The sequence below is a fragment of the Neopsephotus bourkii genome, unplaced genomic scaffold (genome assembly GCF_033783945.1).
Source record: "Neopsephotus bourkii isolate Nb327-2 ecotype Australia unplaced genomic scaffold, CSIRO-AGI_Nbou_v1 NB_1181, whole genome shotgun sequence".
Taxonomy (NCBI): Eukaryota; Metazoa; Chordata; class Aves; order Psittaciformes; family Psittacidae; genus Neopsephotus; species Neopsephotus bourkii.
The window spans coordinates 2830978-2848821 of record NW_026901666.1 but is presented as its reverse complement, the minus strand read 5'-3'; the positions used below and the strand labels follow the sequence as shown (position 1 = coordinate 2848821).

Here is a 17844-nt window from a genome sequence, read left to right as displayed (position 1 = left end):
ATCTTTAAAAGACCAGTACTGTCCTTGCTGTGTTTGGGAAGGACATAGTACACCACCATTTCAGTGCCTGCTTGCTGTGTAACTGCATGAGGAGGAAATTGGGGAAAACCTTTTACAAAATCTCTCTCCACGTAGTTGTCCCTACAATGTCAGTAAACCTTGGTTTCTTTGTAGAATGTATACAAGTCGGATCTGGAATGGCTGCGGGGCATTGGCTGGTTGACAGAAGGTTCTGTGGATGTGGTGAAAGCAAAGAAAGCCCAGGAACTCCTGAATGAGAGGTTGTACCGCACACGTCCGGATGAGATTAAATTCACCAGCATTACTGACTCACCAGACATTGTCCAGGCTAAGATCAATGCTTTGCAGATCAGTGACGTAAGCTTACCTTTCACTTGCCTTTCACTTATCTTTCATTTATATGCAGACTTTTTTTTGTGGTGGAGACTAGAATTTGTTCCATGGGAATGACTAATTGGAAAATATTGCAAATCAGAATTACCAAGTAATTCCTATGGGAGAGATTCTTCAGTGTTTAGACCATAGTGAAATGTCATTATGCTTTTCTCCTTAGCGTCTGTATCGTGAAAACTGGGATAGAGATAAGACGCAGGTTTCCATACCTTCTGATACTCCTGTAATGCTGCAGTCCAAAGTCAACGCTCTCAACATCAGCAATGTAAGAGAATAAAATCATTCTGCATGTGAAGAATTAGTAGAGTATGACAATTAAATTTCCAGAATAGTCTTTAAGAAGAGGCATTGCTATCAGTCTTGACTGTGTGTAACAAGGTTGATTATTTTATTTGCAGAAACATTATCAGAAGGCCTGGGATGAGGCCAAGGCAAAAAGCTATGACCTGAGAGCTGATGCCATTCCCATCAAACACGCCAAGGCTTCCAGAGACATTGCTAGTGAGGTATAGTCTTCTCTTAATGTTGTAGCTATGCCTGTCTTTCTGTGTCCAGCTCAACTGACTGAAGTTCAGCTCAAAGGATTTATAGCTTAGGAAGCTGAAAGCCTTTGTGAGTGATGTTGAGGTGAGCAGTGTGTGACTGCTTATGTTCTTTCTGCATGTCTAGTACAAGTACAAAGAAACACATGAGAAGCAGAAAGGCCACTACATTGGGTGCAAAACTGCCCAGGAGGATCCCAAACTGTCGTGGGCTGCGCGTGCTATGCAGCTGCAGAATGACCGAATTTACAGGAAGGCATACCATGATTCGAAGTCCCAGGTCCACATACCAGTCGATGCAATGTCAGTGCAGGCAGCCAAGGATTGCCAGACGCTAGTCAGTGATATTGACTATCGTCAGTACCTTCACCAGTGGACGTGTCTGCCTGACCAGAATGATGTGATCCATGCCAGGAAAGCTTACGATCTACAGAGCGATGTGAGTATGTCCAGGGATGTGTTATTAACTGCTGTTGATATTTGATATATTACTGCCCGATTTTGATGGTTTGATACTACAGTCTCCAAGGATATATCTTCCGAATTTTATTTTTTTTAATTTTTCATGTCAGTGCTCTTTTTCATAATTTTAAAAATATACGTCTAAATTGTATCGAAGCTTTACTTGGCATCTGTTACACACACTGTAACAGTGATCTGGAGAGGATGAAGTATTTTTCTCTTATTTTGATGGAATAACATCTGTTTGCCTCTTTGGAATCACATGTCTTTTTTTACTCCTCTTTGAGTCGACTTGAAAATTTGTTTAGTTTCAAGAAACCTATATAAGATAGCAGGTAAGATCTTTAAGTGGCTGATTTCAAAACGGGAGGAGTCAGTACAGCTGATGTCCTGACTTGGCTGCTAATTAGGCAGCATAGGTCTCTCCTGTTTCAATTATGAGTTTCAAAAGTGAAATGGTCCTTGCTGAAATGGTCCTTGCTGATTTTATCGATTAATACTTTAATAATAGTGCCTGATATCACTTCAGGAATGACACTGTTTAGCTCTAGTCTCCATTAACTCTGTAACATTGTTTTTCCTCCTTTTTGTTGAATTTCCTGGTGGGCAGCTTGTGGGTTTTTTGACTTGTAAATTGTTGAAATGACTAGAGGAATAAATATTTTGGAGGGCATCAGAAGTCTTTTTTTAAGACCTCAGTACTCATCATCATTAATGGCACTTAGTTCTGTTGTTTCCCCTCCATTTAACTTCACCAGGTTTCGAATGTGTAGTTTAAGAAAAAAGCTACTTAAAAGCTAGTTCCCAGGTTGTATTTTACTTATGACACTGAAAACACAATGTTTTCCTTTTCCGACTGTGTCTGATACAGGCTGTCTATAAGTCAGACCTGGAGTGGCTCCGTGGAATTGGTTGGTTGCCTAATGACTCTCCAGTTGTTAAGAGAGTGAAGCATGCCCAGGATCTTCTGAGTGATAATGTCTATCGTACACCTATTGAAAGCCTGAAATATACCAGTGTTGTTGATTCTCCAGATGTTCTTCTTGCTAAAGCAAATGCCGAACAAGTCAGCATTGTACGTTACAATGTTTTTAAAGTTCTCTCAAAGCTATAAACAGTTAAAGAGAAATCTCGCTGCTAAAATATAAAATTGATCAGTAGTATTGTAAGTCAAGTGTAATGCATTTCCAGACATTCTATTTTTTAGAGATGATAATTTTGAGGGGATTTATGGGATTTTGTTATTGACAAGTGAAATTCCGTAATTACATTATCAGAAAATGAACTGTTTTAACAGCCAAAATACAAAGAAGCCTGGGAAAAGGACAAGACTATGATCCATATTATGGCAGACACACCTGAAATCAACCTAGCCAAGACCAATGCTGTTAATTATAGTAAGGTATGCTTATTATTCTGTTTTCTACATTTCTATAGAGTAGTGTGTGTATCCTGTGGATTTTAACATTCTAAGATGTTGCTTACAAAGTTGAAGATTAAGTCACATGAATCTCATTGAAGTCATACAGAGCTTGCAAAATTCCCTTCCCTTTGATGGCTATTCTTAAAGTAATTAGACATTTTAACATAAATGCTTGCATTGTGTGCAGCTGTTAAAAAAATTATTAATTTCATTCACCACTGAGGTAATAGTTTCTTGAAATGGATGAGAGCCCGAAGTATATAAATATTTTCTAAACTTTTACAAACACCCTTCTATGCAGTATAGGTTGCAAAAGTTGTGTTGCAGGCACTGTATATGCGTGAAAGGCAGTAAGATTTACATCAGTATTTGTGGCTGAGAGCAGGAATAATGCACAAAAAATAGTTACAGTATTTCAGCAAATGAATAACAGTAAACTGCGTGTTTCTTTAATGGCAAATGCCAGAATATTTAGCATATATGGGACATCTTGCTGTCTTTTCAGAAACTGTATAAAGAAGCTTGGGATGAGGTGAAGACGAGTTATGATTTGAGAGCAGATGCAATCCCAATCAAGACAGCCAAAGCTTCTAGAGAAATTGCTAGTGATGTAAGTGCTACCAAAGTCATCTAACTCTTCACATCCTTTAAGAGCTATTTTATGGTAACAGTAAGTAATGGTGATATTTGCTCTTTACCCAGTATAAATACAAGCTGGATCATGAGAAGCAGAAAGGACATTATGTTGGAGTTCCAAATGCAGAAGCAGATTCGAAAATGCAGTTTGCCCTTGGCATAGGCAAAGTTCAGAGTGAACTGGAATACAAGAGACACTTTGCCAAATGGAAGACACAGTGCCATCTACCAGTAGACATGCTATCTATCGTATCAGCTAAACAGGGTCAGTCTTTGGTCAGTGATGTTGATTACCGTCAATACTTGCATCAGTGGATCTGTCTTCCAGATCAAAATGACGTCGTACAGGCTAGGAAGGCCTATGATCTTCAGAGTGATGTAAGTGAAAACAGCTTAAATTATCTCTGTATTGTCTCTTCTTAGTCTGCTTCAGCTCTAAGTAGCAGGGACCTTCTGCTGAATTCAATGAATTGGCTTTGCTGTTTATTAGAAATGCGAAGTATATGCCACTGTTATTTATTGCCACATCTGAAGTGTAATAAATTCAGATATGGTGCTCATATTAGAATTACTGCTGCCCTTTTAACCAGTAGAAGTGCTATTATTTATGAATTTTGCTGGATTGTACAGAAAACTGTAGCTAACTAGATGGACCATCTTTGTTTTGCCAGGCTGTTTACAAATCTGATTTAGAATGGCTACGGGGAATTGGGTGGTTGCCAAATGATTCACTTGGAATCAACCATGTCAAATATGCTGGAGATCTCTTGAATGAGGTAACACATTGTTTTTCAAAACTTAAATTTTCTTGAGTGCATTTGCAATTTAAAGTACTGTTAATGGTTAAATACTTTAAAAAAAAAAAAAAGAAAAAAGAAAAGATACAACTGGAGCATTTCCACAGCATTAATTGTGCATGGAGAGTTTTTCTTTCAGTATAAAATTTGTCTTGTCTATGTATTCAGAATTGCTTTCTTAGCTATTCCCGTGTAATCTGATTTGTGATCTTTTCTCATGTATAGAAAAAGTATCGTACGAAACCTGAAGCTCTTTCATTTACTCCAGTGGCAGACCGACTTGATTATATCACAGCAAAGAAAAGTGGTGAAATTCGTAGTGATGTAAGTTTTACCAGCATTTTTCTGGGCTGTTAAACTGCTCTGCATACTTAAATGGTAGGATTTTATCTTTAAAAGGATATTTAAAAAATGCTAAAAATTCCTGGGAATTCTGTGAATGTATGACATAAAGATGAATAGGTCTCCACAAGCTCTTCTCCATCACTTATTGTAGGGTTGAAGCTCCTTAAGCAGAATAACATCTTTCCTACACATTTTGAAAAGCCAGTGCTAGTTCTGCAACCAGTTTCTTATAGAATCCTAGAATAGTTAGGGTTGGAAAGGACCTTAAGATCATCTAGCTCTAACCCCCCTACCATGGGCAGGGACACCTCACACTAAACCATGCCAGCCAAGACTTCATCCAGCCTGACCTTGAACATGCCAGGGATGGACCATTCACAACTTCCCTGGGCAACCCATTCCAGTGCCTCACCACCCTAACAGGAAAGAATTTCCTCCTTATATCCAATCTAAACTTACTCCATTTAATTTTGAACCCGTTACCCCTTGTCCTGTCACTACAGTCCCTGATGAAGAGTCCCCCCCCAGCATCCTTATAAGTCCCCTTCAGATACTGGAAGGCTGCTGTGAAGTCTCCACACAGTCTTCTCTTCTCCAGGCTGAGCAGCCCCAACTTTCTCAGCCTATCTTCATATGGGAGGTGTTCCAGTCCCCTGTTCATCCTTGTGGCCCTCCTCTGGACTTGTTCCAACGGTTCCATGTCCTTTTTATGTTGAGGACACCGCAACTGCACACAATACTCCAAGTGAGGTCCCACAAGAGCAGAGTAGAGGTGCAGGATCACCTCCTTCAACCTGCTGGTCATGCTCCTTTTGATGCAGCCCAGGATATGGTTGGCTTTCTGGGCTGTAAGCACACACTGAAGCTGGCTCATGTTCATTTTCTCATTAACCAACACCCCCATGTCCTTCTCCCCAGGGCTGCTCTGAATCTCTTCTTTGCCCAACCTGTAGGTATACCTGGGATTGCTCCAACCCAGGTGTAGGACCTTGCACTTGGCATGGTTAAACTTCATGAGGTTGGCATCAGTTCACCTCACAAGCCTGTTGAGGTCCCTCTGGATGGCATTCTTCTTTTAGTCTTGGCTGATATCATTGGTTGCCAATGACAACATGAACATTAATAGCTGCTTGCACTCTGGCAACCATAATCACAGAATTACAGCATGGTTTGAGTTGGAAGGGACCTTAAGGATCATCGAGTTCCAACCTCCCTGCCAGAGGCAGGGGCACCTTCCATTAGACCAGGTTGCTCAAAGCCCCATTTAACCTGGTGTTGCGTACTGTCAGGGATGGGGCAGCCACAGCTTCTCTGGGCAACCTGTGCCAGTGCTTCACCACCCTCTCAGTAAGGAACTTCTTCCTAATATCTAATCTAAATCTACTCTTTTTTACTTTAAAGCCATTCCCCTTTCTGCTGCCACTACATGCCCTTGTAAATATTGGACTTTTATCTTTTATTCATGACTTGACAGTTTCTGCATGCAGTATCTTTGGACAAGAGCATAATCACTGAATCACAGAATCATTAGGGTTGGAAGGGTCCTCTGGAGATCATTTAATCCAACCCCCCTGCCAAGGCAGGGCCACCTAGATCAGGTTACACAGGAACATGTCCAGGTGGTTTTGAATGCCTCCAGAGAAGGCCTCACCAGGGCAAAGTATCACCTCCCTCAACCTGCTGGCCACACTCTCCCAGTACATGCTAGGCCCTCCTAGGTGAAAGGGCACACTGCTGGCTCACAGTCAACTTACCATCTACCAGGTCATTCTCAGCTGAACTGCATTCAAGTAGGCCAGTCTCCAACCTGTACTGGTGCTTGGGGTTCTTCCTCCTCACATGCAGTACCCTTGCCCTTGTTGAACCTCATTAGGTTTGTCTCTGCCCAGTTCAGCCTATCAAGGTCCCACGTTTAATTCTTCTCACTTTTGCTTCTCATTTACAAAACTGATGTACTCTCAGCTTGCCATTCTTTATATGCTTTTGGAGGTTAGTCTGTGAGGAGCTGGTCTGTGAACAGGAAGAGACAAGCCCCATTTATTTCACTGGTAAAAGGTTGGCAATAACTGTGATATGTTTGAATTGAATGACATAGTGCCATGCAACCACATACACACGTTCAGGCATGTCCTGTGCTTGGAAACATGACTTGATGTAGATCTCTGTGTTTGGGATGTGCTAGAATGCTACATTTACAGAGAGATCATGCTGACTAAAGGGATTTGCTCTTAAAAAGTTTAAAATCTATTGCCCTGGTTCAAACACTTCTTGCTTGGTTACTGGCCATACATCCCTGTAGACCAAACAAGTAACATAACTTCTGAAGATACCCTGTCTACCCAGCTGCCTTGGAACATATTTTCAAAATTATCCCTGAGAAATGTTGTTATTTCTTCTCTTGTACAATTTTCTTTTAAAAAACCCACCTATTTGTATGTATATTTAACGTGTCGTGTCTAATAGCTTTGCAAATTTGGGTTTTATACACTATTTCGTGCCTAAAATACGGGTCTTGGTATTATGTTTTCACAGCTCTGATGTGATGATGCTGCAAGGCAGTAATTTCTTTCTCTTTTCTAGATTAAATACCACAAAGCATGGAATGAGGTCAAGTCAAATTATACTGTAACAGATACACCACAACTAGATATGGCCCGAGAAGCAGCCAGAATTCTTAATCAGGTATGTGATTGCTCCCTGAGAGTTTCTACTTATATTAATAACTCTTGTGAGGAATTTAGAAAACTTGCTTTATTAAAAATATCCTTAAGGAAGGATTTGTTATCCTTGTACTTCAATAAAGGTTACATATGTATGGTAATAATTATCTTGGGAGTAGTGTTGAATTCCTCCTTTCATTTTCCACAGAATTTATACAAGGAAAACTGGGAGAAAGAAAAAGCCACTGGTTATCTTTTACCTCCTGACACTGTGCAAATCTGTCACGCCAAACGCTCAAATGATGTCCAAAGTGAGGTAATAATCTTTCTCATTAGGAATGCAAGTGCTTGGAAGCCTGGAAATGCTGAAGGGCCTTGCGAATTCAGCAACAGACATAGGAAGCTTTCCCTTAGGGGTAACATACAGTAGACTTTCCATGACCCAAAAAGTCCACTGTCCTCCAGATAATTTGGTCATCTTTGTTATTATGGGTTTTAGAGGCATCAGTGCAGAAAGATCAGATTCTCCTTTCTACTTTCAGTTTCTCCAGAAATGGTCCTTTCAAAATCAACATTTTAGAGATGTTCAGTAATTGAAGTGGTATTAGTATTTTTACCTATAGTTCTGATTTCACTGATTGGCTGGAGGTTTCCTCCTTGAACAGCTATAAGATGGTATGCACATTACCTTTTAAACTTTTGCGTAATGAATATTGCAATTATTACATGACTTAGTTTGAATATACATTTTGTCAAAACAGTGAGTTATAAATACCTCAAACACCCACTCTTCAGACAGTCTCAAATAATTAGTTATAAAAATTAGGCTAAATCCACTAAGTAACTATTAGTAAATATTTTCTAACAAATCATTCCTCTTGTGTTGAAAATACTGTTTACTGAGAAATGGCAGCATATTTGTCTAGAAAATTCTATGTTTTTGTCATGGAGGACTATACAAAATAACTTTATTGTTTTTTTTATTTTGTAGTTTTATCTGGTCATGTACTGAAAACCTAAGACAGCAGTTCACAACTTCCTGTCTCATCTGTTCTTTGTGTTGACAAAACCATAGCTGTTTACAGGTTAAAAACAGAACAGATATAATCAGTGCTGATTTTATACCTATTTCTCCCCTCTTCCATCAGCTTAAATACAAAGCTGAATATGTCAAACAAAGAGGTCACTATGTTGGAGTTGCCAGCATGAGAGATGATCCAAAACTGGTGTGGTTTGAGCATGCGGGCGAGATCCAGAATGACAGACTGTACAAATCAGAATATCACAAGACAAAATCCAAAATTCACCTCCCTCCCGATATGGTGTCAGTTGTAGCAGCAAAGGAATGCCAGACCTTGGTCAGCGATATTGACTACCGCCAGTACCTGCATGAATGGACATGCCATCCTGACCAGAATGACTGTATTCAGGCAAGGAAGGCCTATGATCTGCAAAGTGATGTAAGTGATATCACATACATATGTAATTTCCACTTAGTTTGGTCTGACTGTATTGCCTGTATTATAGAATCATAGAATCGTAGCATGGTTAGGGTTGGAAAGGACCTTAAGATCATCTAGTTCCAACCCCCCTGCCACGGGCAGGGATGCCTCACAGTAGACCGTGTCCCCCAAGGCTCTGTCCAGCCTGGCCTTGAATGCTGCGAGGAATGGAACATTTACCACTTCTTTGGACAACCTGTTCCAGTGACTCACCACCCTCACAGTAAAGAACTTCATAAGAATAGACATGTCACCCTGAATTAAATAATTTCTTTTGTACTATCTTTTATCATTCAGAATATTTATAAGTCTGATTTGGAATGGCTTCGTGGCTGTGGTTGGATTCCTCTGGATTCAGTGGAACACAAGAAAGTTAAGAATGCACAAGAACTGATAAATAAGGTAAAAGAAAATATTTCAGCAGTTATGCGATTAGCTCTTTCTCATGCTCAGTGTTTAAGAAACTATTTCATCTCTTTGCAGAGAGCATATACAAAAGAAGCCCTTGATAACTTTTCCAATTATACCAGTGTGGTTGACACTCCCGACATTGTTTTGGCGAAGATGAACTCCGTCAATCAGAGTGATGTATGTACATTTTTTTTTAATAGAAACTGTTATATTACTAGAGTTAGTAGATGACTGAATTGCTTTTGTTAAGCTGTACTGTTTATGCATGTACCTATGTATGCGTGTGTATACATATGGATGCTTTATTAATAATAGACTTTTACTGGGGTAAATAAGTTTCATAAGAAGTGATATAAACAAACAGCATGGTATAGCCAAAATAATTTAATGTTTTTCTGTAGAAGAATATAGCATGTCTGTTATTTAGAGTTTACACGTTTTGCATATAGTAGTTTAAAATTGAGTCCTGTTCTTGGTGAACAGCACTTAGTTGTACAGTACTAGTGGAGTTCTGGTGTTGCTACTAAGATGTATTGCTGATCAGCCAGTTGAATTTTGTTACAATACTGTGTGCATTTTGTGGTGGGACGTACTGATGACATTTGATTATGTACTATAGTAGTTGGATCTGCAAACATTACTGAAAATACGATAACAGAAAATCGATGTCTACTTCCAAGAGATGACACATTGGGGTAATATATTTCTCCCATGGAATTAACATTGTGTTTGTCATCTCTTTTAGATAAAGTACAAAGAAACGTTTAACCTTGAGAAAGGCCAGTATATTGGGTCTGATGATACTCCTGCGCTGAACCATGCCAAAGACATGTCCTTGCTATACAGTGATGTAAGATTCTATAAATATCTAACTAAGCTTTAATTTGTTTTGAAATGAACAGAATGTGGGGTGGACTTCAGGAAACTGTTCATTTTTGTCATTAGTCTACTGGGGCACTGTGAAAGTTAATCTCTTTTTTATTCATTTTCCTTAGTTTGGATCATTGCGATAAGGCTAATTTCTTTCCTTATTGAACTGATCTCAAAGCCCTGCTGTTGGGTGTTTGGAAACAGTAATAGCAGTAGTAGAGTTTGTGTGACAGCAGTTTATAATTCCATCCAATGATATATTCTGAGACTACTAATGAAATTTACATTTTCTTTTCTAAGAAAGAAAAATTGTAGATTGTTTACATTCATAAGTTAATTTTTATTGGAAATCTCTATTTTTTTTAGATGTGACTACTCTTTCATAGGAGTAGGTGCTTCTTAAGTTAGTCTGAAAGTAAATATATTTCATTTTTTTTTAAATACGGTGTATTAGAAAAGTGCCACTGACACAGTTAATGCTTTTAAAATATACAGTGGTATTACTGGAAGATTTCACCATATTGAACAGGTATCTATAAAATTACCAATGTCTGTTCTATGCTGCACTTTTAAACAAGAATTTGTATCTACATGTTGGATACTTGTATTACTCTGAGGAGAAATGCTGAATTCCAAATATAGTAAAGAAAGCGGAGATCATCTTAGATTTGTGCTCAAGTACCTTCCTGAATTTGAACACTAATTCTGTTTGCCTTAGTCAGACTGAATATGTATTCAAAATTAACATTCCTCATTTACTTTACTGGGACAATTCAGTGACTATAAATTATATTCCATGTGTGTATAAATGACAACGTCAGGTTTCTTTGAAACTAATAATGAATTTTTAACCAAAACTTCTATTTGTTTTTTGTTTTGTTTTTGTCTAGAAACGTTATAAAAATGCTTGGGAGATTAGCAAGCCCATTGGTTATTCTTTGGATGAGAAATATATTCCACTTGTTGGAGCAAAGCATGCAAACTACATAAATAGTGAGGTTAGTATGAATTCTCCTCTTTTCCTTTATTTTCCATATACGTTGTTAGAATGAACTTTAAAATTTCCACATGAATATTTTGCAGCTTAAATATAAGGAAATATATGAGAAGCTGAAAGGCCATTACCTGGCTGGGAAGGAGATTGATGATTTCCCCAGTGTCATTCATTCACTAGCATTCCAGAAAATGAGGAGTGCGGTAAGGAGAGAATTAGCCTCACTGTAGTGTTTTCCCATTTTCCTTATTTTAGCATGACATCTTTAATCATAAGTAATATAATACTTAATAACATCAGTAAAAGTTTTTTCAACATGTTTATGTTTCCTGGATGGCTATTTTGTTACATGTGTTGAACAATTGAACTTGAAATTATTCAGGATGTTAAGAAGAGATTTGTTTCACTATTAGACATACTAAAATAGGGGAAAAAACCTTGTTTTTTCTATTTCAGTTTAAGAATCTGAACAGTAAGAAACAGTATATGACTTGGGATACTTTTGCTTTACATATCTATATTAAAGAAGTGTTAACTTTTAATTGAAATGGGAATATAAGAACTGGAAAAGTGAAACATACATTTGGTGTTTTCTTACCACGGCACATACAACATATCATGCAGGGCATAAAGTCAGTATAATCCCAAATATTCTGCCTTCATTTGGACAAGGAGATTTAACTAGATTACAAACATGTTTTGTAGCATGTGACTTTTTTAAATCTTGAATTCATGTTAATTTTTTCACCAGCTGTTAAATCTGTAAGTGAATAAGGTCCTTCTTGTCCTCCTAGAATATCATCAGAATAGATGGTGATTAAGTTTTCATTTTGTTGAATCCCGTGGGTGTTTAACTACTAAATATAGAAAGCATGCCTCAGATTATGCCATAACCTGTAACCTGTTAGAGTCAAAATTGTGCAGAAAACCACTATTCTCTCTTCTTGCCTTTTCCCCAATCTTTCCTTTTTAGTTGGCTTACAGAAAGAATTACGAAGACACCAAAACAAATGTCCATATTCCAAGTGACATGATGAATCATGTGCTAGCTAAGAAGTGCCAATATATCCTCAGTGATCTCGAATACAAAACTTACTTCCATCAGTGGAATTGTTCACCTGAAGAAAATGATGTTATTCAAGCCAAAAGAGCCCAGGAAATTTTGAGTGATGTATGTGTTTAATTTATTTGTTTGACATTTTAGTAATGTTTCATGTATTTTTTTGCATGCTATTTAAATATAAAATACTTTAAAATGTCTTCCGTGGTGTACAAATAGGAAAGTAATAACTGTGGTCTTAGATTGCTTGGTAGCATAGTACCAAAAATTAATGTTTTTACAGGGTTTGAGGGGGATATTTTACTGGTCTGGTTATTTATTACTCATTTGTAAATTGGGAAAAAAAAATCAAACAAAAGTTAACATTTTGTTGGTTCTTCTCAAAGGTCACTGCTATCAACTTCTCAAAGGTCACTGCTATCAACACTTTATCTCTCTTTGACTGGATGAAATCGTATAACAAGCTTACAGTCTGGTCCATGCACATTAGTACAGTCAGAATGTTGCTGTACTGCAGTGATCGTTAAATATTGTAACTGGGATTGTTGTCATTTGCACATGGGCCAGGACAGCATCCGTAATCCTTCTGCATCCAGTCTGGAAAAGACTTTATTCATTTGGCTGCACAGGATCTGAGCTGAGTGAATGGCACAATGAACCACAGCACTTTTTCGTGTTACATAGCCAACAGTATCTCAGCTTGGGCCAACCAACCTTCCTAATAAAATGTGATGATGTGTTGCTTAGCCCATTGCTGTGCTGTACTATTTGGTTTAATATCTCTTGCAAATTCTGTGGTTAAAAATCATTCAGTCAAACTGAGAGATAGGCTAGTCTTCTCCGTGCTCACATTTAAGCTTCCAAATAGATTGGAATTACTGAGGGAGCCTGGTTCAGATTCAGTGCTAACCTTCAGCAGTTTGTACAAGTGGAAGATACTGAATATAGAGAAGGAAAACAAATACTACTGCCTTCAAGCAGAAGGCAGATTTCTTCCTAACTTAATGCTCTGTTTTCTTCCATACAGGTGGTGTATAAAGATGACTTAAACTGGCTGAAGGGACTTGGATGTTATGTCTGGGATACTCCACAAATCCTGCAGGCTAAAAAATCATATGACCTCCAGAGCCAAGTAAGCTTGTTTTCCTCAAAAGTAAACAGTTATAAGATTTTTTTCCCTTCCATTTGTGATTCACTGGGACTGACACCTGTCTTAGTCCAGAGCAGAATGGGGTAATTTCTGTTACATCAGAATATTTTTTTTACAAACTATTATAATACACTCTTTCAGTTTCATCTGTAAAGACATGATCACTTGTGTTACTGAAGGAGAAGAAAACAGGAGAATGGAAGGGCAGCAAGATTGTGGGTTGTAACAGTGAGAAAATAAGTTTGTCTTTCCGTATGCCATTGTGTGCACAAGATACCTCAATGAGACATTTATGTTGGGAAAATGGTGTCTCTTGACATGCTGATTGTACCTTTAGCCTACTAGCTGCTATACAGTGATGTGCAATTTTCATTATTCCTTAGTTCATACTGGCTATAAAGTATCTCTTCTCTATGGCCTGTCACTGTTGAAGGTGGTCTTAACTGGGCCAGAATATTGGGATTCAGTTGTCCAGAACTGAATTTAAAGGAAGCTGAAAGGGAATTTCCTGGTAATTTTCAGCATTAATGTTTTGTTTTGTTTTGTTTTATTTCATTAGATAAAATACACAGCTGCAGGAAAAGAGAATTTTCAGAACTTTGGAGTTGTTACTGACACACCTCTCTATGTGACTGCAGTGCAGAGTGCTATAAATGCCAGTGATGTGAGTCTCCCCACTTTTTCTACTCAAGCTTTCCCCGTGCTCTTTCTGAGAATTGAAACAGTTAAACCTGTCTTTCATCTTACAGGTGAAATACAAAGAAGACTTCCATAAAACTAAGGACAAATATACAACTGTGACTGAAACAGTAGATTCTGAAAGAGTTAATAATTTGAAAAATCTCTTTAGCAATGTAAGAGTTTCTATTTATTTATTCATTTATTTCTTAAAGTGCTACTCCCTGGGATTTTTGTTTATTTTGTTCATTCAATCTGTTTGAAGATAAATGTCCAAACATGAAATTTATCAAAGCTAGTGGCAACCCTCTGCATTTCTTGAATGTGTAGAAGAAGCTGTATTTCAGGCGGAGGACATATTTTTTCACTATAGCTCCAGTCTTGTCAAAATAGAATCATTAATAAATGGATTCCCTGAAGAAAATTCCACCTGAACAGAATTCAGATCTTGCATGAGAATGGTCATGTATAGTTAGAAAGCATTTTTGTCATCCTTTTTGTGCACTGTCAAGATTAAACTAGTGCACAGCCTTTTGATAGTAATAGTTACAGTGTATATATAAAAACTGAAGTGGTTTTGATTTCTATTGTTTTGTTGGTTGCTACTCAGAAGAATTTTTCCACTCACAGATACTTTCTATCTCCCCACAGAATCTCTACAAGAAAGCCTGGGAAAAAGTGAAAGCAACTAGCTATGCGATACCCTCTGATGCTGTATCCCTAGCACGTGCAAAAGAACTGAAGCATAATGCTAGTATTGTAAGTGAATAAAATACTTTCTTCATGCTTTGCAAATACTATAGGTTATCATTAAAAAAAAAAACCAAACCAAATCATAACTTCTATTTTTGGTTTAGATATAGTATGTAACTGTAAATAATCAGTTTTCTGTGCTAATTGTTTACCTTAAATTTAGATAGTCATTTGCTTCTTTTCTTAGAAAATAATGCCATAGTTTATAGAACAGAAATGTTTTCTTGAATTTTGTTTTCTAGTTTAAATTTCGTAATCATCCAGGTCAGAAAAACACTAAAAGTCTTTAAGTCATGCTTTATCAAGTATAGAAGGACATAATCTCATGCTTTACTGAACGGAGGCTCATGAGTGATCACTCTATTCATGAATCTTTAAATGAAACAGCTGGAACAATAAATTAGTAGCTTATTCTACATCTATTTATTTTTAAAGTCTTCTAGTCAGCCTTTGTTATTTTTGCAACATGATAGTTACATGCTTTCTTTGCCATTTAAAATAAAATTAAAAACCAGGATCCTGCTTTAAAGGCTTTCTCTTCTTGTTGGACTTAACTAAATATTTTGCTTAGTGGTAAATTTTGTTGCAAAAATACAGTTGACTCATTGGAGTGAGTTATTTGTTGCCTTTATTTGCATCTGCTTAGGTAAAATACCGGGAAGAATATGACAAGTTTAAAGCACTGTACACGTTACCCCGGGGTGTTGAGGATGATCCCAATACAGCAAGGTGCCTTAGAGTTGGAAAGCTTAATATTGATGTAAGTGTTGTTTTCTTTTGTGTCTTTTCCTGATAAAACCATACTTATCTCAGAAGAGGCTACTCAAAGAATCCACGTGCCTTCATTCAGATGCCACATTTCCACATGCATTTGGCAGTGTTCAGTATTTGCTGAATTCTGTCATAAATTTATGAATGTCTTCTCAAGCCCGTGTCTCAACTGTTAAATTGCCTGCATGGATAAACCTTTAGTGTGACAGTTTATGTATAAAGTGCAGCACTACATGGTCTGTCTCCTTTTAACGTGTGTGTGCAATGAAAATTTGATAAAGCATTGTGAAATTGTTAAGGTACTGTGAATTATTTTTAGAGTATGCACAATGTTAATTTCAGTCATAGCCATAGAGTGATTGCTCTCCCACTAACAATCCATGAAAATAATAATTTTCAAATTTATCAGCACTTAATACTGCAGATTATTTGTCAGCATTATTAATGTACTGGTTTAACTCTGCAGCGTCTGTACAAGGAAGTCTATGAAAAGACTAAAGCCAAAGTCCACATTATTCCAGACATGGTAGACATAATTTCTGCTAAGGATGCACAGAAGAAAATCAGTGAAATCGATTACCGCACACATCTTCACGACTGGATCTGTCTACCAGATCTTCAAATCAATTCCCATGTTCGGAAAGTAACAGATCAAGTCAGTGATGTAAGTTCACAAATCGTATGTTTGTGGCTCATTTTTAAAAGAGATTCTTGCATTTATACTCTCTTGGAGAAAATGACTTAGCAAAAACTTAGTTGGAGCACTGTGAAGTTGCCACTTGAATCTGTTACATTATGCACTGCTAAACAGCATCTATATCATGTTTTTGTAACACCTAAGTGCATAGTTAATGTGGCTTAATGTGCATAATTTCAGTGTTGTCAGTGTAGGCACTGGGTCATAACATTGCAGTTCTACAGGTTCGGCCATCCCTGTCCGTAAATTGTCCTTTATTATTTAGTTGCATAAGGTGTGGAAACTTTGGAACTTTGAGAAAATACTGGTGGTGTGATGCTTCCATGCACTTGCCTTGCATAGGTCAGCACTGTATATCAGCAATGATCTATCAGTAAATCATTGCCCAGTAGGATATGCAAATATGATTTTTAATAATTACAGGTTTTTTTTTATTTATTGGCCAAATTGAAGAAATGAAGAAAAATTATTTAAATTCCAAATGAAATTGTTTTGATTTTCTCAAACAAAAAAAAAATAATACTGGATGTTTTACTTGCTATCTTTTGACAGTTGTGTTTTGGACTGATTTGGCAATAAGAGATTAGATCTTAGTGGAAGTCTTACAGATTGTTGCTTTGCTCTGATACCTTAGGTGATATACAAGGATGATCTTAACTGGCTGAAGGGTATTGGCTGCTTTGTTTGGGATACTCCTGAAATTCTCCATGCCAAACACGCCTACGATCTTCGCAGTGATGTGAGTGGATACACTGGTTTTACTTCTAGATTTTTTTCACTCCACTGTATTAAAAGGATAGAGTAGCTTTATTCTGCCCCAGATATAGTCTGGAAAATGTTCTCTATCTTTCTCTACTGAAATATTCATTAAATAATCATAAATGGTTATTTAAACCTTACTGCCCTAGGAGTATATATTGTCAGGATACATCTCATTCAAGAAGGCATATATCTTAATACTTCTTGGAAAAGGTGAAATAGAAAAGAAACGTACAGCTTAAAATATTAATACTTCATTCAGAACCCTTGAAGTAAAGCAGAAGTGATGCAATTTAAAAATTTTTTTTAGATGCTTTTGATGTTTATTTTATGATCTTTTTCTTTTCCCCTCCTCTCAAGATCTTAGGACATATCCTTAGTTTATAGTTAAGCCATTTGAATGGGAGAATAACTATTCTGGGTTTTGAGAATGTATGTCCTTTCCCAAACCCTGTATCAGAAGTGTGTTGGATATTTATCACATGGTACATATGCCTATTCTATGAATGAATATTGACATTTTCTAGTATTCCTTGATAAAACTTTTCTGCTGTTCTTACCTAGTGAGGTGCATGTTCATTTATTCAGCCAGAATTTCAATACACTTTCTCTTTAATGGCTGGTTCATTAATAGAATAGTTCATTAATAAAATAAATAGCAAATGTAACAAATATAATAATATATTACATTCCATTAGCAATGACTAGCCATACTAATTAAAGCTCTTGAATTTTTCTTTGCAGATTAAGTACAAATCTAAGGCAGAAAAGATGAAGAATGACTACACTGTGGTCACAGACACTCCTGTCTATGTCCAGAATGTTCTCAGTGGCTTGAATTTAAGTGAAGTAAGTGTTTGTATCACCCTTCAACCCCAATATTGTGTATGCCATTACCTCACAAGTTCTAGAAATGGGAT

The 17844-nt window shown here is 37.1% G+C and overlaps 1 protein-coding gene across 1 annotated transcript in view; it reads left to right on the top strand.

The window, feature by feature from the left end:
- NEB (nebulin) overlaps window positions 1-17844 on the top strand; it is a 124027-nt gene that overhangs the window by 60690 nt on the left and 45493 nt on the right. The window contains exons 64-86 of the mRNA XM_061363750.1: window positions 2290-2493; window positions 2716-2820; window positions 3347-3451; window positions 3544-3855; window positions 4149-4253; window positions 4500-4598; window positions 7200-7301; window positions 7488-7595; window positions 8428-8739; window positions 9079-9183; window positions 9265-9369; window positions 9938-10042; window positions 10953-11060; window positions 11146-11259; window positions 12030-12227; window positions 13144-13248; window positions 13826-13930; window positions 14016-14120; window positions 14596-14703; window positions 15344-15457; window positions 15935-16132; window positions 16800-16904; window positions 17669-17773. Coding sequence (XP_061219734.1) covers window positions 2290-2493; window positions 2716-2820; window positions 3347-3451; window positions 3544-3855; window positions 4149-4253; window positions 4500-4598; window positions 7200-7301; window positions 7488-7595; window positions 8428-8739; window positions 9079-9183; window positions 9265-9369; window positions 9938-10042; window positions 10953-11060; window positions 11146-11259; window positions 12030-12227; window positions 13144-13248; window positions 13826-13930; window positions 14016-14120; window positions 14596-14703; window positions 15344-15457; window positions 15935-16132; window positions 16800-16904; window positions 17669-17773 — 3132 coding nt within the window. The remainder of the gene's footprint in view (window positions 1-2289; window positions 2494-2715; window positions 2821-3346; window positions 3452-3543; window positions 3856-4148; window positions 4254-4499; window positions 4599-7199; window positions 7302-7487; window positions 7596-8427; window positions 8740-9078; window positions 9184-9264; window positions 9370-9937; window positions 10043-10952; window positions 11061-11145; window positions 11260-12029; window positions 12228-13143; window positions 13249-13825; window positions 13931-14015; window positions 14121-14595; window positions 14704-15343; window positions 15458-15934; window positions 16133-16799; window positions 16905-17668; window positions 17774-17844) is intronic.